This window comes from Schistocerca serialis, chromosome 8 (assembly GCF_023864345.2).
Source record: "Schistocerca serialis cubense isolate TAMUIC-IGC-003099 chromosome 8, iqSchSeri2.2, whole genome shotgun sequence".
NCBI classification, from domain to species: Eukaryota; Metazoa; Arthropoda; class Insecta; order Orthoptera; family Acrididae; genus Schistocerca; species Schistocerca serialis.
In genome coordinates, this window is record NC_064645.1 from 301,389,637 (window position 1) to 301,416,071 (window position 26,435).

Consider the following 26,435-nt stretch of genomic DNA (forward strand, 5'->3'; position numbering starts at 1 on the left):
ACAGAGAGGCTAATTGCAAGTCATACACTGCCGAAGTAGTCACTACAAATTAGAATCAGAGAAGCAGTCCTCATTATTCAGACACTATCATAAACACGCCCTCTTAAAGTAAGAATAACGCTTCACTTGATGATCAGCTGATTAAAATGTAATTTAGCTTTAAGAACGGAAATTCAATATGTCGCTGGATCTCTTTAATAGTCGAACGTCACAGGGAGAGCCGCTGTGCAACGACTGTCTCCTCAGGGAACTGCTCGTGTGTCTGTATAGCAGCGGTTGCAGCAGATGCGCTCAGGTAAATCTGTTTAGTAATTTAGACGTGTTTGCAGCTGCAGCTGTAAACATCATAGTAGGGCAAAGGCTAAACTCAGGCTGCGAAAGGCAATGTAGCAATCTTGGAACAAAAAGCTTTTGTTTTTTTACAAAGTGACAATTTGTAGATTAGTGTGGCAGCAAAAAAAAAAAAACAAAAAAAAAAACAAGAAAACAAGAAAACAAAAAAAAACGCAAAAATAGTTACAGGAGTCGAGACGGTAGCGAAAGATTTTCATGGAAATTCCTGCTAAGGAAAATAGCAGAATAGAGTATCAGCTGATAAAAGTAGGATATCTGGATTTAAAAGTAATAGAACAATACAGCACCTCCATCAAATTTTACTCTCACGACATCACACACAGTAACATCGTTTCTCGGATGTTAGCCTGGTCCACGTACTCCTGTCTCCATTCCACGCAGTGTATTATTACTGAAAAATATTGCGGTTTTCGCTATCGTCCGTGTATTGTTATGGTCATGAATTCCGAAAAGCAGCGTGACTGTCAAAAACGGTCACTAATGCGTCCACACGGATTGTAATAGGGTTCGGAATTAGTTCTACCGACGTAGGCCATCCGATCAAGCTCTTTCGTTTCCTTATTTGGCCGTAACGATGCAGCCATACCTGGCGCCTTCGTAGTGTCACTACTAACGCTCACATCCTCCTACACATTAAATCACATTAGCAGAATTATAAAAGCATGGAGAAAAAAAAACTGGTGTATTCATGAAAACCGTAGTGACAATGACCTAAGGAAACTGAAGAGACCATAAACCTGGATTAAGAGATATGGTTTTTAACTGCTATCCTTAGTTTTGCACACACCAAGAGTGTATACAACACAGTTCAGTTATTGCAGTCTCAGATATGATTCTGTTTAATGCTGCCCTAATATTTGAATACCATTACGACGAAAGGACGTAGCCACAAATCATATACGTTAAATGTTCTTCAAGAGTTACCAAAGCTGACGCGCCATCACCGTTTCTTCTGACCGGAACACATCTGTCACATTGACATAGTGTGTAAACATTTACGTTATCCGTTTGATAATGATTTACCCTTCAGCTTGTTTCTTCTGTTTCGGTCCCATCGCATGAGAAAGACTGGTGTGTTGTACCTCACTGGAATTGTGAAAAAGTATACATTTATTTTGTACATTACTAATTCCTTTTAGTTAAAAAGGGGACAACATACTTGGTAATAGTGAAGAAGAAACCATGCTCTTTCGGTTATTTATTTGCCTGTGTCAACACCGAAGAGTCACAAATTATGATAACAGTTTCCTTTACACACTTTAGAGATACAAGCACTTCCACTTGTAGCCCGATGTCCACTGTTGCAAAAATGGCGGATGTAGATTGCTGCAGTTCATCTACTGGCGTTACATGCGAACAAGACGAAAAGTCTGAATGCCAGGTCTGCTTTTTACCTTTAAGAGCTGCTATGTGGTTATACACATAACACTACAAAGTGCGGTAAAGTCAAGTGTTTATTTGCGTTGTTGTGCTACGAGTTCTATGTTGTCGTACTTTTGAACAGTATTTGGATTTCGTTGTTCATTGTTGCACTGTTTCCGTCAGAGCTTCCCGCCAGACAGGAAACTGTCCTGCTGCCTTTTGTTGTGTATTTGTATCAGACAGTTCTCGTCATGTGGTTAGCGGTCTTGTGTGCAACAATGCATTATTTATGTAGTGGTAAAAAATCCTTAGCGATCAACGCATGTGCTAACTTTGAGGGCGAAAAATAACAGAACAGGAGCAGTTCCGTATCACAGCCAGGAAAGATTCTCCTGGTATTAGTGAAAGTACAGTAGATCGTGTTTCGAGAGAATATAGAGAATCTTCATGTCTTGTATAACCAAAACTGTGTTCTGGAAGGTGACAGACGTTTGCGTTGGACAAGTAGCACTCGTAGAAACCAAGGTCCACGACTTACGTTGTGGAAAAACAGTTTCCAAAACTAGCAGCTGTATTGGAAAAGGTGAAGACTGAAGTGCAAGATTGTTATCATCTGAGTGAATCAAACCTCTGATATGTTAATCTGATTTCAGATACACAAAGATAAAAAACCTGTGCTCAGGAAAATAACCAAGTATAAAAAAAAAGACACTAGTTCTTGTGGGAAATAAGGAACATGAAAAACAATGGATGGATTGTTTATTATACTGATGAGTGGTGCAAATCATTCCAGAAACTTAATATGGCATGAACAGAAAATGACTTATATATGGGATAATGTATAAAATAATCATAGAGAAAATGTTCAAGAGTGGAATCTGTGGAAGGAAGGAATTCCAAAAATTTGCAGTTCTGGAAAAAGGTTTTATAATGTGTCACATTGGGAACTAAGATGAGTCGAAATTGCTCAAAGGGCTCTGAGCACTATGGGACTTGACTTTTGAGGTCATCAGTCCCCTACAACTTAGAACTACATAAACCTAACTAACCTAAGGACATCACATACATCCATGGCCCGAGGCAGGATTCGAACTTGCGATCGTAGCGGTCGAACGGTCCCAGACTCAAACGCCTGGAACCGCTCGCCCACACCGGCCGGCTCCATCACTGTATGATATGTCATATTATGAAAATTACCAATAAAAGCCCACACCCAGGGATTCTCAAATGTAGTACATTCAAAGATCCGACAGTGAAATCAAACAGTGAATGTATATGAGTTCAAAGGATTGGTGTAGCGGTGTAACGGATTAATGAGAGTCAAATCTCAGCACCGAATTCTCTGGGCATGGGCACATATGCAGGGGCACGAGCGATGGATGAACCACCTCTCCATTCTTCGTCGTCGGTATTTGTGAGTTGGTGTGGAAGACGATGGGACTGAACGGTGCGCAGTCTCGCAACTGAGCGGCGGTAAGGTGGTAGTCATCGGCTCTAATTTATGTTCTGCAGCTCTGCAGCGAGGCCAGGGATGAGTTTTGCGTTGGCTGAGCGCGGTGTTTTGCGTTGCACAAGCAGCCATTTGGGACCGTAAGGATTCGTATATTTAATATGGAACAACAAACGTATTAGTCCAAAGTGCCGATGAACATTCAGTCGGAGTGCGGTTCAGAATCGAAGCAGACAAAATAGACGATGGGTTCAGGGTTCTTCGTTTCCTCTACCTCCCGCGCTGTTTGACCACCTGTTCCTTAACACCTCTACTGAATCCTAATCTCACAGACTCCCAGACTTCTCGTCCTCTCAGCGTAGTCATTGGCTGGCCAAACTTGCAACGACCCCAGTGACTGATGACTGTTTCGTGACCACGCCTCACAGTGCACGGTGGAAATTTCACATTGTGTATGGGCTGGCTGTGACTCAGGAACCCGTGCTTTTCTCAGATGCTTTCCGGCAAACCCGTTTCCAGCGCTGTTGGCAATCAGTCCAGTACGTTTTCCCTTCGCATTCCTTAGTCAGCGTGAAAGCTCCCACACAGCACTTCTTACAACCGATGTTGCTGCATCAAATCTGAACAACATTACGCGTGCGCTTTGTCTAGAATCTGCTCGTGATTCATTTGCATCCTATTCACTGTCTAGCAAACCTTATTATCAGGGCATTCTCCTCCGAAAATTCCAAAGTTTCACCCATATTTCTGTGTGCATTCTCGGAGCTTTTCTGTCTGCACTTAGTCTCTGTGCCAGCAGGGATATACAAATTATCAGCATGTTCCTCATTGTCTAAGGCAATCCGAATTGCTCCGCAGGAAACCAAGTTTCACATCACGCATCTGCGTTATGGGCAAAGGTTTATGACAGCGGTGTTTTCCTCCATACTTGGGTCCAGGGCATGCGAAGCCTCCCTTGCAGAGAGTGCATAACGCCTCCACGTCCGCGTCTCCTAGCACTAGACGCTGCCAGCGATCCAAGACACTCTCCTCGTCCCGAGCTGTTAGTGCTGGGAGGTGGTGAAAGTGGCCAGCCCGAAGGGATTTCATACGATCTAAACACTACTGGACTCATTTGAGCGTTTGTCGAGAACACAGAAGCAGAAAAGGACAAGAATTTCAAGATAAATTATATTTTATAGGTGTATAACTCCACTCTAGGAAATGTTCCCCATAGTATCTGGACGAATTCAGTATGTCATGAGCATAAACGTCAAAACAAATATGGACTAATAGCTGTCGGAATTGACATAGGAGAATAACCATTGCTGATCAAGTAAACCGCTGCAACGGCAGTTACGAAAACACATCCTGGAATGAAAGTGACAATATAAATTTTATTTCATTTGTCATTTTCTTATACAAAATGTATTCAAGCCAATCGATTTTTATTTTACTGTTAAAATTTACAGTACGCTTGGTTGGTCATTTATTGAAAACTGTCTGTATATGGAGTGATCAGTTGTAATTTCATATTTTTTTGCACTCTAATTGCCATAGAAACTTAATGCAGCATTGCTTCATTGGAATATGAGGAACAAATTTCCGATATTCAATGGTGAACAGGTGATTGTCGTGCATCGTTACAGTGGCAGTGTGCCTGCATGACAAATATACTCAACCTCAGCCTACCATAGACTGCCGCTACTTATCGAACTGCTTTACAAACTCTTAACTCCCAAGCACTGATAGTAAAAAAGAAATTCAACCTTTATACCAACGTTTTCTCCGCGGAAATAGCTACAGTGGTAATCAAAGTTGACAATTCTTGGCAAAAGTTTAACAAACTTCCACCCAGAATAAATTTATTATCTCTCTCAGTTCATTCTGAAAACCGACTGAGCATATTTGACTTTTATCGTTAGTAACCACATCAAAGCTAGCTTTATTTCCACTACTGTCTAGCTGTAGAGGTTCCATCTTAGAAATGGTCATAAATCCTACGTAACAACCTCATTTCACACAATGTTCACTTAGACATTCATCAAATCTTTGTCACACTATACTTCACCCCTGTTTTGCCTTGCCGAACCTATTCTCCCAGTTTATAGTCATCCGGTATTGATTGAGGAAATCCAGCTGCAGAAACACATCGACAGTCAGAATGAGATTTACACTCAGCAGCAGAGTGTGAGCTGATATGAAACTTCCTGGCAGATTAAAACTTCGTGCCGGACGGAAACTCGAACTCGGGAACTTTGCCTTTCGCTGACAAGTGCCCTACCAACTGAGCTACCCAAGCACGACTCACGACCCGTCCTCACAGCTTTAATTCCGCCAGTACCTCGTCTCCCACAGTCCAAACTGCGCAGAAGCTCTTCTACATACCTTGCAGAAATAGCACTCCTGGATGAAAGGATATTGCAGAGACATGGCTTAGCCACAGCGTGGGGGACGTGGGGGACGAGGTACTGGCAGAATTTAGGCTGAGGGGGGTCGTGAATCGTGCTTGGGTAGCTCAGTTGGTAGAGCACTTGCCCGCAATAGGCAAAGGTCCCGAGTTCGAGTGTCGGTCCGGCATACAGTTTTAACCTGCCAGGAAGTTTCATATCAGCGCACACTTCGCTGCAGAGTGAAAATCTCATTCTGGAAACATCCTCTAGGCTGTGGCTAACACACAATTTTAATCTGGCAGGAAGTTTCTCATCGACAGTCAGTTTGTACTTCTTTATTAAACTCCATACTCCTTCTGCCTACAGCATATACAACCTTTGTCTTCTGCAGAATTAACACGGGTTATAAATTTTCTTGCACACATGCATAAAAATTTCTCCACTCATCACTACTCCCACTGTCTAGAATATTTAGTAAAGCCTTTCCGCTAAGATTCGTATTCAGAACTGAGTAGTCACCAGCATTGTAGCTTTCCATGTCTTCCAAGAGTTTCTCCCTTATCTCCTTAATTTCAATATGCAATGACACACGTTCCACTTCACCTGGTCCCAGAACAAATACTCAGTTAAAATTTTGTCAGTTGACCCTTCATTTGACATATTTTACCAGGGTTACTCTACAAATATTGCCAAATTCTCGTAATTTCGCTCCAGTTCCGGTCCCTAAGAGCCTCGTCAATTATTAAATGTATTTCACAGAGAACAATGGCCTCTCCACATGTTCCAATTCCATCAGGAAGCACTCTGTCACTTGTCATACCATGGTTGCCAATGTCTCTGATCAGAAAGTGACATTTGGGTATCGACTAGTTCCACTTTTTTTGCATGGAAGTGCGAAATTTTTTGTTTTCATCATAACCCAAAGCTTACAGTAAAGACTAAAAGGGCCTTACGTCGTTCATTTTCCTAAACACAATGATTATTTTAGTCTGTACGCGGTGTGGGTTAAACAAATTATAAAGAACGCAGAGGGTGTCCGACCAAGCCCAGATTTTCTTTAAAATAGAGAATGAAATTTCGATGACATAAATACTATGTGCTTCCATCAGCAGAATACCAAGCATAGTTTCGTCCTGTACACTTTTGGATCATAATTCGGCAAGGAATGCGTTACTAAAGTCGTGATAAGTGTTACAGTACTACATTAAAATATACATGCTGCCACTTCAGTTCTTAAGTAGCCACACGCAAAATTCGTTTTGAGTTACAGGATCCCTGACAATGGTAACGCATCATGTAACTGATACGTCCACATGTGTGAATGGAGATCAAATGCGGAAGAGACGATTCTTGTGTACTGTAAAAAAAGTTTCCTGTTTTCTTCATCCTCAAACTCACTCATTAATTCAAGCTCATTTGCCTAGTTGTACAGGAGACCATCACGAATTTGACGTAGTCTCTTCTCCAATTCTCATAATTCCTCTGAATCCGCTCACATAGTTTATGCTCAATATTGTTCCCATTGCTCATGGCTAACACAGCTTTACTTTGGCGCGTATTGCCATCTGATCGTGTTAGTTTACTGCTAACTGACTCCTATGATTTATTTCAACTGAAGTCTGCTTAAATAGGAGACCTCGTTTCCGGTTCAGGTCGCCATTTCGGACAGGTACGCTTTGAGACCATCTCATTCATAGTGACAACTGTTCCATGGTGACATCAAGACCTCCAGTCTGTTCGTGAGTGTACTCACCCTTAATCTCGCTATCTCAGGATCTGATTATGCCACGACACATTATGGCTTACACTGTGTAGTGATTTCCGAGAGGACTTTCCTTACTTTGCGTGATCTACAAAACTACTTCAGTGCAGTTCTCTACTTAATTTTTCAGTGTAATCATTGGGCTCTAAAGTTACTTAAAAACTGTTTCCCTGTCACCTCCGTCACCTTCTTGTTGGTATCCCTTCTCTCCACTGACTGGTTCTATGCCTGTCATAACCTCAGTTACTTCACTTCTAATATCTTCCATAGTACCCACGTGCTACACTATAATCGCATCCAGGATGGTCTTTAGGTCTAGAGTAGTTTGCTACACATCTACCTTTTTCTCACAATTCATAGTGGTCAAGTTTTGCATATCTGTACTCACTTTCAGGGATCCAAAAATCTGACCAACACATCTATTATTTACTTTTTTCCCTCTAACTTTTCGCGTTATCAACATTTGAAAACACTAAAGATGCAATCTGGCAACACTACTTCAGTCTGTAAAGCATGGCAATGGCGGTCAAAGACACCTGGTGTAAGACACAGGCTGGAGGAGCGGACAAAGGCTCGTTGTACTATCTTGATCTTGGTGTGGGAAACTATCCATAAAAGGCGGATGAAAGACAATGATCAACATTATGAAGATGCAGTATGCAATAGAAACTACCGCATTAATGACATATCAGGTGTTTCCACAAGTCATGTGGTCTCTAATCGGGAAAGTATCACTATGATCTCTCGAGTGGCAAACGAGTCCTCATCAATCACCCTTTAAGGGGACCGAACCCTGCCTATCTAACCCATGTTAAATTAAGCACTCATTTCTGGAAAAAACTATTTGATTCAGGACCTTAATATTTTTACTGTGTGTAACATGATGCTATAGAGTCAGCTGTGCTAAAATCTACTTTATCCATTTTACAGTTTTTAAGAAATACTTTTTTAAATTTACTAACAAAAAATATTTGGTTTTTTTCTGCAGAAAATATTTTTTGTGAACTTTCTAATGGGGGAATATTAATTAATGTAGTACCAGAGGTGGCTTTGTATGTTATGCAAAGTCTCTGAAAATTTCATTCATTTATCTGTGATAGTTTCTGTTATAATGGGGCATATGAACTGAAAATTTTAGTTTGCGGGAAATTGACTTTAAAGAAAAAACTTTTGGAATTTGTTACTTACAGTTAATTAAAACTGTACTGCTGCATATGATGGCCCTTCTTTGGCCTCTAGCAGGTCTTCTAGCTACTTTTTCACTTTCTGGGATGTTTGTCTCGCTTTCTTGGACATATTAGATGCTGACCTGTCTGCATCAGCTATCTTAATTTCATCGCAATGGTGCACCCCAGTGATCATATTTTCACCAGGATTAATTCCCAGCTTTTTCAGTACCCTACATTTGCCAATATTACCAGAATTGAATGTAATAACATCATCATCAACTCGTAGTTTCATTGTATGCATGCTTACGAATACAGTTTTAGATAGGTGGTTCAAAATTATGCTGTTGAAATGTTCATTTGGGTTCTGTGTCTGCCCATGCAGACATTTCCTTAGAAGCTCAGTAAGAGCCAAGCCTGTGAAAATAGTTTTAATTGCTGTAATTCCAGAAGCAGGCAGAGAATGTTGGTGATAATAAGATTCTCCAGTTGCCTGAGCCCTATTGTATTTGCAACACGAATTTTCTGGTGATGGACACAATCCATTACATGGCTTATCATCAGTAGAGGACTTATGGAAGAATATGGCCAAAACTTCTTCCTTCATTGTCTCTAGATTTTCTTTATTTCTCCTAATTGCCCTGTCTGATGAACAATTTTCCTTCTTATAATTCTTTTCCTCTCATATCAACAGTTAGTTTTCGTAGCCTTGTTCCCAAATGTTTTTCAACATGCCCTACACATTCTATTTTGTTAGTAATGGCACCTCCATATGGCTTATAGTTCACCACATTGCTGTATGCCTTACTGTCACCATCGCCTAAATATTTATTGTACCAGATGCCTCTTGTTTCTGTGGAGCCATGATATATTTGTTGTACTCCATGAAATTCCTTACCACCACTTGTTCCTCTAAAATTAGCCACACAGTTGTGTTCTTTCTGTTCATTGACTTTGAAACATTTGCAATATTTAGACATTATCTCCACATTTAACACTCCACCGGTGTCTACACTACTGGCAGTCACTACTCCATTCAGACAAGTATGTCCTCTTTTCTGGCAACTTCCAACAACTCCAACTGCAATATCCGAACATCGATCATTTTCTTCCACTGCTTCCCTAGCTGCCAGTTCCATGCTCTCCTCACTCATCTCACAGACAGCTTTCTCTAATATTGCAGTAAGTATTTCCAATTTATTGGGTGGGTGATGTAAGTTTATGAGGGAAAGTTAACCTAACAGCAATAGATTTTTTTAAACCTTGTCAAGGAACAAGAGTGGCAGGACGTTTATAGTGGCAATAACATAGATGCAAAATATAGTGCTTTCCTTGATACATCATCCATTATGCTCTTTGAGAATTGCTTTCTATTAGAACGCTCAAACGGGATGCTAACAGTAAAAGGCAGCCTGTGAGGCTGACTAGTGAGATAAGGATATCAAGCAGAAAAAAGTGGGAATTATATCAGAATGTTAGAAGTAGTCAAAATCAAGCTAAAGTAGCCCTTTACAAACAGTACTGTAAGGTGCTTAAAAATGTTATTAGGGAGGCAAAGAGCATGTGGTATGCAAACAGAATAGCTAAGTCACAGGATAAAATGAAAATCATATGGTCAATTGTGTAGGAAGTGTCTGGTCAGCAGCACAAGGTCGACGATATAAAGTCAGTTCGTAGTAAATTATTTCTGTTGCTGATAAATCAGATATATGTACAGTATTTAATAATCATTTTCTGAGCATCCCTGGTGAATTAAATAAAAATTCAGTTTCTTCAGGAAATCATGTAACTCTCTTGGCAATTGTCTTTGTGAGATTGAGTAAGTTTCTAATTATATGCGACATTTCTTTAAGTACGAAAGCCTTTTAGTGTCACAATTTATGCATCATGATCTGAAAGGTCATTCACCCTTTCACTAATAGAGTGCCCATCAAGTAATGAAGAATTAATAAAAATATTGTCTATGGCTGTGCTACTGTTCCCCTGCATCCTACAGTCTGCATCAGATCATATGAATTTAGGAGATCTACCAACATCCTTTTTCTTGAACCATCATATAAAAAACTTCTTATATTGAAGTCATCACATGTAATCGAATTCTGCTACATCCTCCAAAGCGAATTAAGAATCCTCTCTAACTTAAGCAGAAATGCTCTGAAGTCAGAGTTAGGGGGTCTATAAAGAACAACATTTAGAAGTTTAGTTTCACTAAATTCAACTGCCCCTGCACAACATTCAAATATCTGTTCAGTGTAGTGCCGTAATACGTCTGTGGACTCAAAGGGAATACTGTTTTTTATGTACATTGCCACTCCCCCACCGCGCAAGGAACTCCATGAAAAACAGCCATGTAATCTGTATTCCGGTAAAGGAAGCCTATGAATAGTCAGGTAACTTAACTCTTGCTCTGATACACCAATAATTTAAGAATCAACCTCTATAAGTAGTTCACTGACTTTATCTCTAACACCTCTTATATTTTGATGAAATATGCTGATTCCTTGGAAACATGTCCTCTGATGGTGAGCCCTTAGTTAAAGGGACTTCTTTTAAGCAGGTATACCTGTCAGCTGACTTCAATCTATGGTATGGATACTTGTAAAAGCTACCTGAGGAAATCAATGTAGACATCCTGTGTAGTACTAATGTAAAACGATTTGTAACTAAAAGTGGAATTATCTTGCAGGTCAATCAGTTGCATCTGAACATGAACAGGGGCACTTTCAACTAAAAGTGCAAACATTTCGAAAATAGCTCGAAAACAGATGCAAGATTGGCAATGGCCTCAAAATCTTTATAAACCTATTGTTGCAATTGTTGCAAGCCTACAATGAATTCTTCAGACATCACGCTTTCTTTAATTCCAATGGGCTTAGGGATCTGTTTTCTGTTTGTCAGAAGTGCGATTTTAGTTTTAAATACATCCCCGTCAAATCTGAAAGAACTCATCTTGTAATGTCTTCCAGTGGGCAGTGTGCAGTCAAGTCCACTAAAAATTTCAAGTCTACAATCCATTCTGGGTGTTCTAATTTTAATTCCTGCACCCCTTTTTCCTTCATAAATTCAACAACAGCGAGATGTTAATCTAAAAATGGGTCCTGGCAAGCCCTTTGAATTAAAGAACGTACTTTGCAGTAATATATGAAATATCCACACTCTTCGTTCATTGCTATCGAAAACTGCTGCAACTGATAATGGAATAAGAGGCTACACTTCAAAAATTTTGCTACTCATATCATCAACATCTTCAAGAGCTCCAAACCTGCAAATTTAGCATAAGGTGCTTCTTGATGAGCAGTACAATGAATACCATCTGTCGATCAATGTAATTTTCTGCTCTTTCGTTGTCATCTAAAGATTTAAATTCCTTCTGCGTGCAATACCGCGTCCGGTCATCCTGATTTAGGTTCACCGTGATTTCCCTGATTCACTCCAGGCAAATGCCGGGATGTTTCCTTTGAAATGGCACGGCCGGCTTTCTTCCCCGTCCTTCCCTAATCCGACGAGACCATGACCTCGCAGCTTGGTCTCTACCCCCAAACAACCCTACCTTCTGCATGGCACTGTGGGGTCGCTTCGTAGCAACTAAGCGGTACCCATCGCTAATACGAATTGAGAATTCTTATTCCTCTCAAATGTCGTTCCCATTCATTTTAAAGGATTATTACGATAGATCGCTAGACTATCTCTTTTTGCGCAGACAGACACTGGACCTGTAAACATCCTTCATACCACTAACAAAAGGCACAGGGTAAAAGTCGCTGACAGCACAATTCTGCTAAACTGACTTGAGCCGACAGCAAAATGCGGCAATGTAGTGTTAAATGAAATGCCGCGGTGTACCGGGTACCAGCGAGAATCACCGAGCAAAGCCGAGCGTGGGGACCTTCCTTACCCTACACGCGACTCGCACACGCTGAACGCGTGAAGTTGGGTACTCCGTTGCAAGAGTCAGTGAAGTGAAATCAAAAGCAGAGAAGGATTTCTGATTCGAAAAAGATATGCTAATATCAACAGCAGTAGAAAATGGCATTCGTTATAGCACACTGAACCGCTAAACAAACTGATATAGGCATGCATATTGAAATACAGAGATATGTAAAGAAAAGCAGAATACCGCGCTGTGGTTGGCAACGCCTGCGTAAGACAACAAGTGTCTGGCGCAGTTGTTACTATTGCTACAATGGCGGGTTAGCAAGATTTCAGGGAGTATGCACGTGTTGTTATAGTCGGCCCACAAACCATGGAACACAGCATCGCCGAGGTAGCGATGAAATCTGGATCTTTCTGTAAGATCATTTCACGAGTGTAGCTTGAAAATCAGGATCCCGGTAAAACATCAAATCTCCGACATTTCTGCGGCCGGAAACAGATTCTGCAAGAACGGGACCAACGACGACTGAAGAGAATCGATCAACGTGCCAGAAGTGCAACCCTTCCGCAAACTGCTGCACACTTCAATGCTGGGCCATCAACAAGTCTCAGAGTGCGAACCATTCAATGAAACATCATTGGTGTGGTCTTTCAGAGCCAAAGTCCCACTTGTGTACCCTTGATGACTGCATGACATAAAGCTTTAGGCCTCGTCTAGGGCCACCAACAGGACGAGTCTCGTTTGAAATTGTACCGAGCGAAAGGACGTGTACGGGTATGGAGACAACCTCATGAATCCATGGACCCTGCATGTCAGCAGGGACTGTTCTAGCTGTGAAGGCTCTGTAATGGTGTAGGGCGTGTGCAGTTGGAGTGGTATGGGAACCCTGATATGTCTAGATACGACTCTGATAGGTGACACGTACGTAGGCATCCTTTCTGATCACCTGAATCCAGTCATGTCCAATGTGCATTCCTATGGACTAGGGCAATGTCAGCAGGACAATGAGACACCTCACACTCAAGAATTGCCACACAGTGTCTCCAGGAACAGTCTTCTTACTTTAAATACTTCCGCTGGCCACCAGATTGAATAGACATGAACATTATTGTGCGTATCTGGGCTGCCTTGCAACTTGCTGTTCAGAAGAGATCTCCACCCACTCGTACACTTCAGGATGTATGGACAGCCTTGCAGGATTCATGGTGTCAATTCACTCCAGCACTACTTCAGATATTAGCCGAGTCTATGCCACATCGTTTTGCGGCACCTCTGCGTTCTTGAGAGGGTCCTTACTATATTAGGCAGGTCTACCAGTTTGTTTGGCTCTTATGACTGTTACGATGTTAGGTCACAAAGTGAATAATTTTAAACAGTTTAGCGATGAATTGCTGCCATCATATTCGATTGGAAACCAAAGTCGACAGCAATAGTCCAGATATACATGCCGATGTAGCAAGCATAAATCGAAGAGATGAACATAAGATGATAATCGTAATTATAGAAAATAAGAATAAAGTTGTAGGGGAAGGAGCGGAAAGATGGTTTAATGGTTTACTTTAGAGTGAGGTATTGGTAATATGAACGACAGTAGAAAGACTAATTGAGTTCCGTAATAAATTTCAGCTAGAAATTTTGTTCAAGAATTTCAAGAGGAGGCGGTATAGGTGCAACAGACGTGAAGGTATTCACATTTGCGAGTATGGAAAACTATCAGCTGCAGAATAGAATGACGACAGCTAAAATTTGTGCCGTATTAGGACTCGAAACCAGATTTCTCGCTTGTCTCGAGCGATTGCCTTACCATTAGGCTAACTGTGCACGTTTCATTGTCAGATCCAGACTTCCATATGTCGTCAGTCTGGTATCTACAATTTGTACTATTATATCCATTATGTAGAGGGGAGAAAGTCTTAATTGAAACTCGCTTGTACAGTATCAGCTAATGCATACCCACGTTGTAACGAAGTACGATGCAATATACCTTCGGAGGTGCACGTACGTTCAAAGGAACATTACATTGTACTTGTGAACAACACAGACACTGCGATATCATACTCAAGATGACAGCATGAATAACCGAGACTAGTTAACAAATTTTAAGGTTGTGCAGACAATTTTATAACTTTTTCAATTTATAGATGATCCGATAGATGATGTTGGAAGCCCCATGAGCCTGTTCATCGATGATGCTGTTGTTTATAGGGAAGAAGAAACTCGGAGAATTGAAAGTAAATGCTGGAAAGTTTGCCGATATTTGGTGCAGCGATTGGTTGTTGATTGTAAGCTCAAACGTAATGTGCTGCGCATAGATAAGTAGATAGACCCGTTGTTGTACGAGTACACGATTTGCTAACGGTCGCTGAAACCAATCAGATGCATGAAATACCTGGGGAGTGGCGTATGGACCGACTTAAAGCTGAGAAACCATATAAAACCAATTATTGGCAAAACAGATGACAACAGTGATTTATTGGAACAATAATCAGAAAATGTAGTCCAACTAAGAAACAAATGTCTTGCGAAATATTCGTTAAATTGACAACTGAGTATGTCTCGTCTGATAGGGACCCTTACTAGACAGGACTGAGAGAGAAGATCCAAAAAAGAGCAGTGCGTTTAGCTACAGATTCGTTTAGTAAGTGCGAAAGAGATGCTCACCCAGCTCCAGTAGCACACGCTAGAAGTGATGTATTGTACTTCACTATGACGTTTACTGTTAAAATTCCAAATGCGCACATTCCTGGAAGAGTCAAGCAGTACATTGTTTCCTCCCACGTACAATTCGTGAAAAGTCCAGGTTCGACCTCACACAGGAGACTTACCTACAATCGTTCCTCCACGAGACGTTTCCCTACTCAAACAGGAGGGCGAAATACATTTTTTTAATGTGGCTTGCGTTGAGCTGATGTAGACGAGTCGTGCTTATGTCCGTCTCGTTTAAACACGCGCCCTAGTTACGCCTTGGCTTCCCGCCGGCGCTTTTCCGTGTGGCGGCGTCGTCTGTTCTCCTCGTCTCAAGCCCCGCCCTCTAGGTCGGTGGAGTGGAGTGACTGAGTCGTGAAGCGTGGCAGTACACCATCGACTCCGGTAGTGTTTTTTTGTATTACTTGCGGTGGTTTGTGTGGTGTCGGCCGGCTCATTCCACCGTGAAGATCTACGGCATAGCGTGCCTGACTTGGAGAAGCCTTTAGCTCCGATTATTCTTGTTGTTGTCGGAAGAGAATTGTAATAGGGAGCTGTGATGTTGCTGTTCTGGAGAACAGTGGGAGTCGCTCCGGGAATGTTTTGAGCACTGAGGGCGGCAGGTTTTTCTCCGGGACTGAAGTTGAGTATATGCCGCTAATGCCGTTGTGCTTTTGACTTGCTATGGCCTTGTATTAGGGTGGGGTTTGCGACTTCCTTTATGTTGCTGCCGCCGACATTGTGTGTTTTCCGTCCACCGGTTTAGCTCGCCGGTTCTGAACCTATGAAGGAAAAGGTTGAATGTTAGTTCTGCACTGCGTTTGCGGAGTTTGACTTCGAGTGTGTAGGTTGTCTTTGTACTGCTGGGCTGGTTCCTCGGTTAGGCGTCGACGTGAGCGTGAATTGTTTGGTTAAAATTTGCAGTAGGCACTCCGGGCATGGTCGATGCTGTACAACCAGGATAGTAGAACATGTTGAGTCAAAGGGTGTGAATGTGAACTGTGGCTCTGTCTTGTCACACTAGGAGACTGTCTAATTAGTTACTGATGCATTGGTGGCTATCTATTGATTCTTGTTACCAATTTGGTTGTCAGTTCCAAGCCTATGTGTTCTATGTATGAGAAAGAAAAGAAATTTGTCAAGTACGTGACTGTGCACCATTAAAAGTTGTTGGTGCATGTGTTTATCTTAAAGATTGTTTTAATACCGTATGTTATTATCAGCCCCCTTTTAGACTGAAAATTTTACAGGATTAGAGAATTTAATTTGTATGTTTGCCTATATGAACTGTGTCGATTGAGCTGGTGGCTTTTACGCCAGTTTGTGAAATGAGGCAGCTTTACGCTGCGGTCTAATGATTTGTAATTGAAGGACATCATTTAATTCCTCTTTGGGGCTCGCCTTGTATTTTTCCTGTTTCGTACTACCTGAAGATCGTAAATCATGATATTGGGACACGATGACTGATCGATAGCCTTGCAGCGACTTGTACGTCATACTCACCAACTGTGGTTAAACTTTTGTAAATTTGTTGGCCATGTTCTTGTGCGATTGTTTGCACTTTTAAGTTTAGATTTTATGAAAGTTTACCTTTTAGAAGTATATGCATCTATTATTGTTCCTAGGATTTAAGCTGGATAGTATCAATTGATTTATTTAAGATTGCTAAGTTTTAGGGAATTGCTTCGCTGTATGAGAGTTCTTAATGCTTAATGTGGATTCTAAATGTACTGTGGCCCTTAAGGCTCGACTACTGGTAAATTTGTTGATTTGTATTCTATTTTTGAGAAATTGCCTAACCGTAACCATCGGCCAGCCCTCCAGGCTGAGCTGTTTATTAAGTACCTTGATGAATTGGCCCTTCAGGCCCCCCTTTTAGAAGCTCTACAGTCCTTAAGGCTTTGAAATCCGGTTTTAATACTTAACCTCCCTTGTTATTGTACTGGGGCACTTAAGGCCGGCTTACTGATAAATTCCTGGTCATTACTTACTTATTGCAGAATTTGAATAATTTCATTTATTACCTTGCCCTTAAGGTCGAGATCTTAATAAGCACTTATTTTCCAGTTGATATTTTTTAGATTTTCTTTTCTTGTACATTCTGCCCTTCAGGCCCCTTACTTGGAAGTTGCACAGCCCTTCAGGCTGAACACGTTATATGTATTCTTGCTAAATTGGCCCTGCAGGCTTTCTTTGCCATTGCAGCCCTTAAGGCATGCACAGTACTATGTTGCGTGTTACAATGTTAAATTGTTGATGAACTAGTTTCTTAAGGTTTGATTCTCCTTATATTCATTATCTTGGCAAATTGTATATTGTATTTTAGCTAGTTTTAATAAATGCATTAGAAGTAAGGTGTTGTTACTTCCACCAGCACTTGGCCCTGCTTCCTCGCCCAATCCTGGTGGCTCCTTACTTCCTTGATTGTTAGAATTTTTACCCGTTACCCACTATTATCGGTTTCAGTAGATATAGATATAGATTAAATTCACTACTGATGTAAGACACTGCTTAAGAAATTTAAGGATGGCACTTTCGGATTATGATTTATAATTGTCTCCAAATCATGTAGACCTTGTAAGGTAACCAAAGCCTTTTTCTGCAGTGCTATTGTTGTAAACAACGTCACCTGATTCACACTGGGGGATTAGAAAAAATTAAAACTTCGAACACTAGGAAACATACGATATCGTTATTGTTATCAGAGTGTTGAACTATTATAACGTTCTCGAGTTTCCAGGTGGATGAGTTCGTCAAAACATCGCTGCATTTCGAAGAACTCAGCCTACTGGAACCATGTGAAATTCATATACAGTAGAACCCCTCTAATCCGACCTTGGGTGGTCCGTCACTCCTGTTAGTCCGACCAGGCTGAGGCTCACGAACCTGTGCCGACTTGTCACTGACTGGACGCCTGTCGGGCCATTGTTGGGGTGTCTATCACTGTGCATATTGTTATACTGTACGTTACTGCGCAGTTTTATCCTTTGTTGGGATTAAAAAACGTCGTTGTTTGCTTTATTCCGTGTCCTCTACAGTACTTATTACTGTAGATTCATTGTGTGTACAGTTGTCTGTTTTTCAACATGTCTGGATTCAAACGTAAACACGTAACTCTTTCACTAAATGAAAGTTAGCAGTGCTACAAAGACTGGACGAAGGAGAATCGCTCCAAAAAACTTGCAAAGGAATTGAATGTAGGTGTTACGCCAATGAAGGATTGGAAGAAGAATCGGAAAGACATTGAATCCTATACAGTTACAATTAGTGGTGAAAACACTCTGAAGAATTGCAAACATTAAAAAAGCCTAAACGTGATTTCTCATTGTGGATGTGGTTTTGTCAGGAAAGAAGGAAAGGAACTCCAATATCCGGGCCAATTCTCAACGAAATAGCGACAGTTTTGCACAAAAAACTGGAAGCCGAAATTAAATTTGCTGCAAAAAAAATGGTTCAAATGGCTCTGAGCACTATGGGACTTAACATCTGTGGTCATCAGTCCCCTAGCACTTAGAACTACTTAAACCTAACCAGCCTAAGGACATCACACACATCCATGCCCGAGGCAGGATTCGAACCTACGACTGTAGCGGTCACACGGTTCCAGACTGAAGCGCCTAGAACCGCACGGCCACACCGGCCGGCTATTTGCTGCCAGGGAAGGCTTGATTGATCGTTGGAAAACTCGTCATGGTGTCCGATTTGTTTCTATCTCCGGTGAAAAACTATATGCCGATGCCGCAGCTGCTAAGGGGTTTTCTGTTAAGTTTCAAGAAATTGTAAAAGAAAATGAACTGTTACTCTGCCAAGTATATAACATCGACGAGACAGGGCTGAACTTTAAAATGTTCCAACAAAAACGCTCGCAGCTTCAAATGAATACGTGATAGGAACGAAACTTATAAAACATAGAATAACAGTCATACCTAGTAGCGAGCACTCCTTGTTCGTCACTGGCAAATCTAAGAAGCCAACGACATTCAAAAATATAAACTTGTCTTCCTTGCCGGTTTCTTACCGCAATCAAAAATCTGCTTGGACGGACTGCAACCTTTTTAAATCCTGGTTTTACGACGAGTTTGTGCCATCGGTCAAAAAAAGACTTGAAGCAAAAAAATCTGCCTGTTCGTGCTCTACTGCTGTTGGATAACACACCATCACATCCATCTGAGGAAGATTTGGTGAAAAGGGACGTAAAAGCTCTCTTTCTGCCTCCTGATGTGACCTCACTCATCCAACCAATGGATCAAGGCGTTATCGAATGGTTAAAAAGGCGATATCGCAGACATTATATCAGTTCAATCTTGGAAAAATCTGAAGGAGGCCATAACCTGTTTGAGGCAATGAAGTCCCTTATCATCAAAGATGCTATCTACACAATCGCTGCAGCATGGGATGAACTGAAACCTGACACACAACGGAAATCGTGGCGTAAGCTTCGGCCACAAGTTATGGCTGCAAATGAGCATACCGAAGATGAGCAAAACAACGACGCACTTGAAATCGTTAAAGATCTACAAACTCTGGAGCCGAGCGTCCCTTCCAATGAAGTTGAAGAGTGGATCAACAAATGTGACAAAGACTGTGACACTTTTGAGGAGCTCAATGACGACCAGATTGTTCCCGCTGTTGGCCAGGAAACTGTGAATGTGAGGAATCGGGCGGCGAAGACGAACGCCCCATCCGGATTTCACACAACGATGCAAAAAACGCTTTTGACATCGCCTTCAATACATCGAGCAGAATCCAACTTCAACTCCAATGGACGTTTCGTGGATGATGAATGGAGGGACACTGTAGCTAAATCTAGAATAACATCTGCTAAACAAAAATGTATCACTCACTTCTTTTCAAGTAATTTCTTTTCGTTTTTACTGTAAAAACAATGCATACAGTATAATCATTTCTTAGTTGATACATACAGTAGTTTATTTCTTTGTAAAAAATTTCTTTTTTATATACAGTGCTATAAATATTTTTTAGTTTACAGTATTCATCGTTTATGCGTTGTACACTGCACTACTGTAATTTGTTTGTCGTTTTTCTTTTTAAAACCAATACATATTATAGTGTGTGTAGAAGTTTTTTAGTTAATATATTGTTTAACACTGCCTAAAAAACATCTTTCCATATTACTGTAGACGTCTGTTAGTTCTTAAATCGTTTAATTTTTTGTACTAAATGGCTTTTTATATTTTTTGGAATAAATATTAGATTTTTCGGGTAATCCGACCTTTTTCTCGTTCTGGCCATGGTCCCAGTCCCGAAGGTGACGGATTACAAAGGTTCTACTGTATCTTGGAACACCTAAATCACTACACCTGATGCACAGAGTGAAAACACTGACGTCGTGATGCTGCTGACTTCATTGTGGAAGCCGTCAGCTGCAGCTGCAGACGAGGTCAGCGACCTGGACTACCTGCTGAAGATTCTGCACTGGTCGGGCACGATGCGCCACCCGCACGCTGGTCCCTGGGCCCGCCGCGTCCACTACACGATCAACGCGTTCTCGACGGTGGCGCTGCTGCTCTTCATTTGCTCGCAGGCTGTTCTCCTTTGGCGCGACGGAGCGACAGACATCGAGCGGTTCACCCTCTCACTGAGCGTCCTGAATACGGCGAGCGTCGTAATGATCCGCCTCAGGCACATAGCAGCACGGGAGGCAGATTTCCACAGGCTTGCTATGCAGGTAAGTAGCTTCGGTAGGGCGTATTTATCAACTGCTCTTCAGTCTTCTCGATACATAGAAATATATCCAGAAAGACTGCGGTGTACAATATTCCTACGCAGTTTTTCGCCGTGAAATTCTTGAATCAGCGTTTCACTGAACGCTTGCCATTTCAGATTTGTATGCAGTCTCAACAATTCAAAGACTTCCTTCAACGTCGTTGTCAGGAATTATCTGTTGGTCATGGGGTATCTTCTTTAGTTGGCTGAAGTAGACAATGGAAACTTCAAGAAGGCACCTAATATCAATATCCTACAAAAGTCGATATAGATCCCTGTAATGCAAGAACAAAGTTAGCGAAGTTAACTTTAAACGTTAACATTTTAGGTTAGGCTTTACCGTGAATGTTATTGACATTTTGTTTCCAAAATAGGACAGTAGACATGTGATGTGTTACGACAGTGAAAGGAACCTGTGACCACTGGAGACAGTGCCACAAGTTCCTGCAAAACATCGTAACAAAGCACACACACAAATGTCATATTAACAAATGTAGATCTACCTGATGATGGAGGTTTAAACCCTTGAAACGCGTCGTGGAGATAAATAAACAGTGACTGATAACAGTGAAATTGTTGTTTCATTCAATTAGCGACGTTGCTTTCGACAGAAGGCGGATGATTCACTTTACGCTTCTGTTGCCTTTCAGAACTAAGCTTTCGTTGGGCTTCTGTGATAACACAATCTTAGAAGGTAGATACTTGGCCAATGAGCCAAAACATTATAGCCAAGTGCTTAATGGTATATTTGCCCGTCTTTGGAATGAAATACATCACTGGTTCTGCGTATCAGGTTCAAATTCAAACGGCTCTAAGCACTGTGGGACTTAACACCTGAGGTCATCAATCCCCTGACTTAGAACTATTTAACCCTAACTAACTTAAGGACATCACACAAATCCATGACCGAAAGAGGTTTCGAACTTATGACCGTGGCAGCAGCGCGGTTCCGGACTGAAGCGCCTAGAATCGCTCTGTCACAGCGGCCGGCTGTGTATCAGGGATCCCACAGTATCTTGGTGAGTTTGTGGAGGTATGCGGCATTAGATATCTGTCCATATGTCATGTAATTCGCGTAAATTGCCGGCCTCTGATCAGGGTACGCGCTGATGGTACTAAATATGGGTTCCATAGGATTTACATAAGAAGAGTTTGGCCGCCGAAACATCAACGTGAATTCAATAAAATGATCCTCAAACCCTATGGCACGGTTCTGCCTATGAGACACAGACAGCTATACTACTGAAAGATGACATCGCTGTTGGGGATGACATTTAGTATGATGGGATGCAGTTGGGTCTTGGCTATCAGCGTGCTGCAGCTTTCTAGCGCCGTTCAACTCACTGACGGCGGTTGTGGAGACGACCAGCGACCTAGCGTAGCGCAAAATTGATTCAGCCGAAGAGCCGACACGTTTCCATTGACTGACGGTCCAATCTTCATGATCCCCTACCCACAGCAATCGTAACTGACGATGTCGCTGGTATGCTGTGGAGCTCCATGTTCAACAGTGTACGATGAACGGTGTGCTCCAAAACACATGTGAGTGCACCAGCGTTGTGCTCTTTCTGCAGATATGCAACACATCACTATTCATCCTACTTTACAGAGCAGAGAAGCAAAGAAACCGCTCTTTCTGTGAAGAGTCGCGGACTTATAACCGTTTACCTGTCGGCCGTGGTAGCCGAGCGGTTCTAGGCGCTGCAGTCTGGAGCCGCGCGACCGCTACGGTCGCAAGTTCGAATCCTGCCTCGGGCATGGATGTGTGTGATGTCCTTAGGTTAGTTAGGTTTAAGTGGTTCTAAGTTCTAGGGGACTGATGACCTCAGAAGTTAAGTCCCATAGTGCTCAGAGCCATTTGAACCATTAGCCACCGTTTACCGCCTACTGCTAGTTTCATTGTCCGTCTACCTCTTTCGGTAGATGCTCACGACAGTATCACATGAACATTCGACCAGTTGCCCCGTTTTCGAGACACTCGTTCACAGTCTCTGTATAATAACAATCAGCCCTCTGTCAAAGTCGCTTACCACGATGGACTTCCCCATTTGTAGCACATATCTTCTCTAGGGTGATCCCCCATCCTTGTCTGCTGAGGTTATGTGCTTTTTTTTACCGCACCACGTGCCTTCAACGCCACCAGGTCACCGTGGGTAGTAGTCATAATGTTTGGTTGATCAGTGTATATCTGTTCGATGAAAGACGTAGTGAACCAAATATTACATTAGCCAGCTCTAATAAACAAAAAACAGAGATGTTCAATCATCAGACGATTTTCAGCAAACAGCGTTTTTTTTCCTTTCTCGGAATTGCAACAATTGAAATAGCCAGTCATGGGCAGAAACAATACTGAAAACATTTTCCGATCATCCAAGAGAATTAAAGATATGGTGCGTCCAGCAGAAGACAGCCTTGGTCTCAGTGTTCATGAAATTTGTAAATTTCCTTGTGACTGTGAAAGAGGCTACATTGGTCACTCCACTAAAACTATTTCGGAGCGCCTCCATCGAATATCGAGAGAACACTAAAAACCAAGCCGTTATGGATCACGGTCTCAGAAATAAAGATACAATTATGTTTGATGAAGAGGACATATTACGTCGTGCATTAATGAACTGGATTTCTCTGTCATCAAAGAAGCCGTTGAGATCAGGACATATAGCAACAACTTTAACTAGTCTCAGTAGAATATCGAAGTGGTAGCTTGACGTTCAAAGGGAACAGAGAAATAAGCTGAGACATCGAACATCTGAGGAAACCATCATGACTGCCAACGTTCTTCCAGCAGTGATAACGATATAATCTTTGGCCATAATTGTAGTTACGTGACTTCTTGGAGTCTCCGTGATACTTTTCAGCCAATAAATAATGTAACATAGCGACAGTGAAGGCATTGAAGTGAAGTGATCATATGGGATTGATGGCCGTGTGGCCCTCACCGGGGAAGATCGGCCGTCGATTTGGAAATGACTTTAGTTGATCCACATTCGGCAACTTGAGTGTCGATGATGATGAAAAGATGAGGACAGCACGGCACGCAGTTCCCGAGCGGAGAAAGTCTCAGATGCGGCAGGGAATCCAACTTGGAGGCCATTACATGACAGTCAGATATGCTGACCACTCCTACGGAGGCCGAGAGGGAAGGCGTTGAAAGCTAGACATTGCATCTCTGAATCAGATGCGGCCAGAACAGCGAGAAGCATTTATTCAACATTGCTACATTCTTAAACTAAGTAATGAAAAGTTATTTCCCCACTCTAGAGGAATTAGTGTAATTGATACGAATGAAAGTGGGTCACTGAAAAATGATGGAACTGTTAGCCGACCGATGTCAGAAATGAAAGAAATGATAATGACATAATATACTAAAAATAAATAAGCTTCGTATCATATCATACCACTAATGATACCAGGGTTTCAAATGAGCCTCCATCTGTCGAAAAATTAAATTAACTCCTCATTGCCACATCTCAAGACTTTTGACCCTGAGGTCATTGGTCCCAAGGCTTACATACTACTTACTATGGCTTACCAACTTACGCTAAGGACAACATACACCACCCATGCCAAGGCGCCCAAGACCGCCCATCTTCCAAGCGCGGCTCAAGGCTAAACTGTTTTGCATATTTCATCATGTTAGCACAATGATATCTGTTGTGGCGTAACAAGCTAGTTACGCCACACTGGGAAGGGAGCCGAAAGGCACGCGTACACACACGCCGACTGGCGTCAAGTCTGGAACAGGATACGTTATGACTGCTATAAAGAAAATACGTAGCTTTGGAATATACTTAACTTTTAATCTTTGTTGGTTTACACGTTCTTCTGGAGACATTTATACGATAACTCTCAAACTAGGTAAGGCTAATGGCGCCTTGCTAGGTCGTAGCCATGGACTTAGCAGAAGGCTATTCTAACTGTCTCTCGGCAAATGAGAGGAAGGCTTCGTCCGTATTGTCGCTAGCAATGTCGTCCGTACAACTGGGGCGAGTGCTCGTCCGTATCTCGAGACCTGCCTTGTGGTGGCGCTAGGTCTGCGATCACACAGTGGCGACACGCGGGTCCGACATGTACTAAATGGACCGCGGCCGATTTCAACTACCACCTAGCAAGTGTGGTGTCTGGCACTGACACCACAATATCCTATAAGGTTAGCTTCGTAACTAGCAAAACTGTGGATGAAATTCGGATCGCTATCCATTTCCCCCATAGTAGACATAGTAGACCTACGGCAGGAAGAACACAGTTCCAGATCCGATATGCTTTTTGAGCACAGCCGAACTTCTTGCGATTCCAAGCGCAGCCTCTCGCTGTCTACCATCAACAGGCGAGGCGCGGCCATAGACTGAGGTGAAGGACACACAACAGAGTTTTATTCACAGTAATGTATCTATCATTGTTGGCTAAACGTAGAAACGGAGCTCTGCTGTATTAGCGTAAACACTCAGCTTAACTAAGACGACATGGTGCAGTGAACAAACTGAAATCAATTGTGACTGTTATTGTAAGTTGTAGTTTCAATTGACACTGAGCAGGTTTCATTAACCAGTACTGTAGCATCTTGCCCATAGCGTGTACGTGTGCAGAGGGTATGTGATCGTTTGCAGGAGCGCCGCGACTTCGGCGAGTTCCTCAGCGCCGACGACTTGCGGCTGCTTCACCTCAGAAGCCGCTCCATACGGCGGGTCGTTTCCGCCTACCTGTTGTCGGGCGTCTTCATATCCATCGTGTACACCGCTACACCCATCAGCGCTGAAGGGCTGCCGTTTATCCTGGCGCTGCCGTACGATGCGACGCAGCCGCTCGCCTTCGCGGCCACGTGGCTCTACTGCGCCTACATTGTCTTCAGCGTGGCTATCGGGACCACGGCTGCCGACTCCTTCAACATCAACCTGATGGTTCAGCTGCGCAACCAACTCGATTTGCTGAGCAGAAACCTTCGGAGCCTAAACGACAGTGTCTCACATACGAAATCTTCTTCGTTCGAAACACACTCTATCCAAAATATACACAGTTCAGAAGATTTAAGCCACGACAAACACTATCGGTTGCGAAAGAGCGTCCTTCATCATCAGGCAATCATAAGGTATGTATATATGAATATTTAACACAGTAAACCACAAGGTGTGTTGAGAACACATACAGATTATGGGTTTAGTTTTTGACAAATAGTTTTTATTCCGCAATTTCGGCGTATCGTCATTACTACCATGACTGTTCGATGTTTTGTTATGGCGTACAAGGTGAATCACCTAAAACTTGCATTGCAAATATTGCACAAATGGAAAGTGATATTGATGTGCGGTTTTCACAGAATGGATTGGTAGCTAATCAACAGATTGTAAGCCGGCCATGGTGGCCGAGCGGTTCTAGGAGCTACAGTCTGGAACCGCCAGACAGCTACGGTCGCAGGTTCGAAACCTGCCTCGGGCATGGATGTTTGTGATGTCCTTAGGTTAGTTAGGTTTACGTAGTTCTATGTTCCTGAGGACTGATGACCTCAGAAGTTATGTCCCATAGTGCTCAGAGCCATTTGAACCATTTTTGAACACATTGTAACAAACGTAGAAAGATTTTTGTGCAAACATACACAGTTTTAAGTGTAACAACGCTTATTGGCATTAACAAACTAACAGTAGGATAAATTAGAATGTGGTGGTGTTTGTTGAAGGATTCTGGTGCT

At 42.2% G+C, this 26,435-nt stretch overlaps 1 protein-coding gene across 1 annotated transcript in view; it reads left to right on the forward strand.

Moving 5' to 3' along the window:
* The first annotated feature begins 268 nt into the window (after positions 1 to 268).
* Positions 269 to 26,435, forward strand: part of LOC126416343 (odorant receptor Or2-like) — a 505,928-nt gene continuing 479,761 nt past the window's right edge. The window contains exons 1-3 of the mRNA XM_050084020.1: positions 269 to 295; positions 20,287 to 20,714; positions 25,360 to 25,838. Coding sequence (XP_049939977.1) covers positions 20,379 to 20,714; positions 25,360 to 25,838 — 815 coding nt within the window. The 5' untranslated portion in view covers positions 269 to 295; positions 20,287 to 20,378. The remainder of the gene's footprint in view (positions 296 to 20,286; positions 20,715 to 25,359; positions 25,839 to 26,435) is intronic.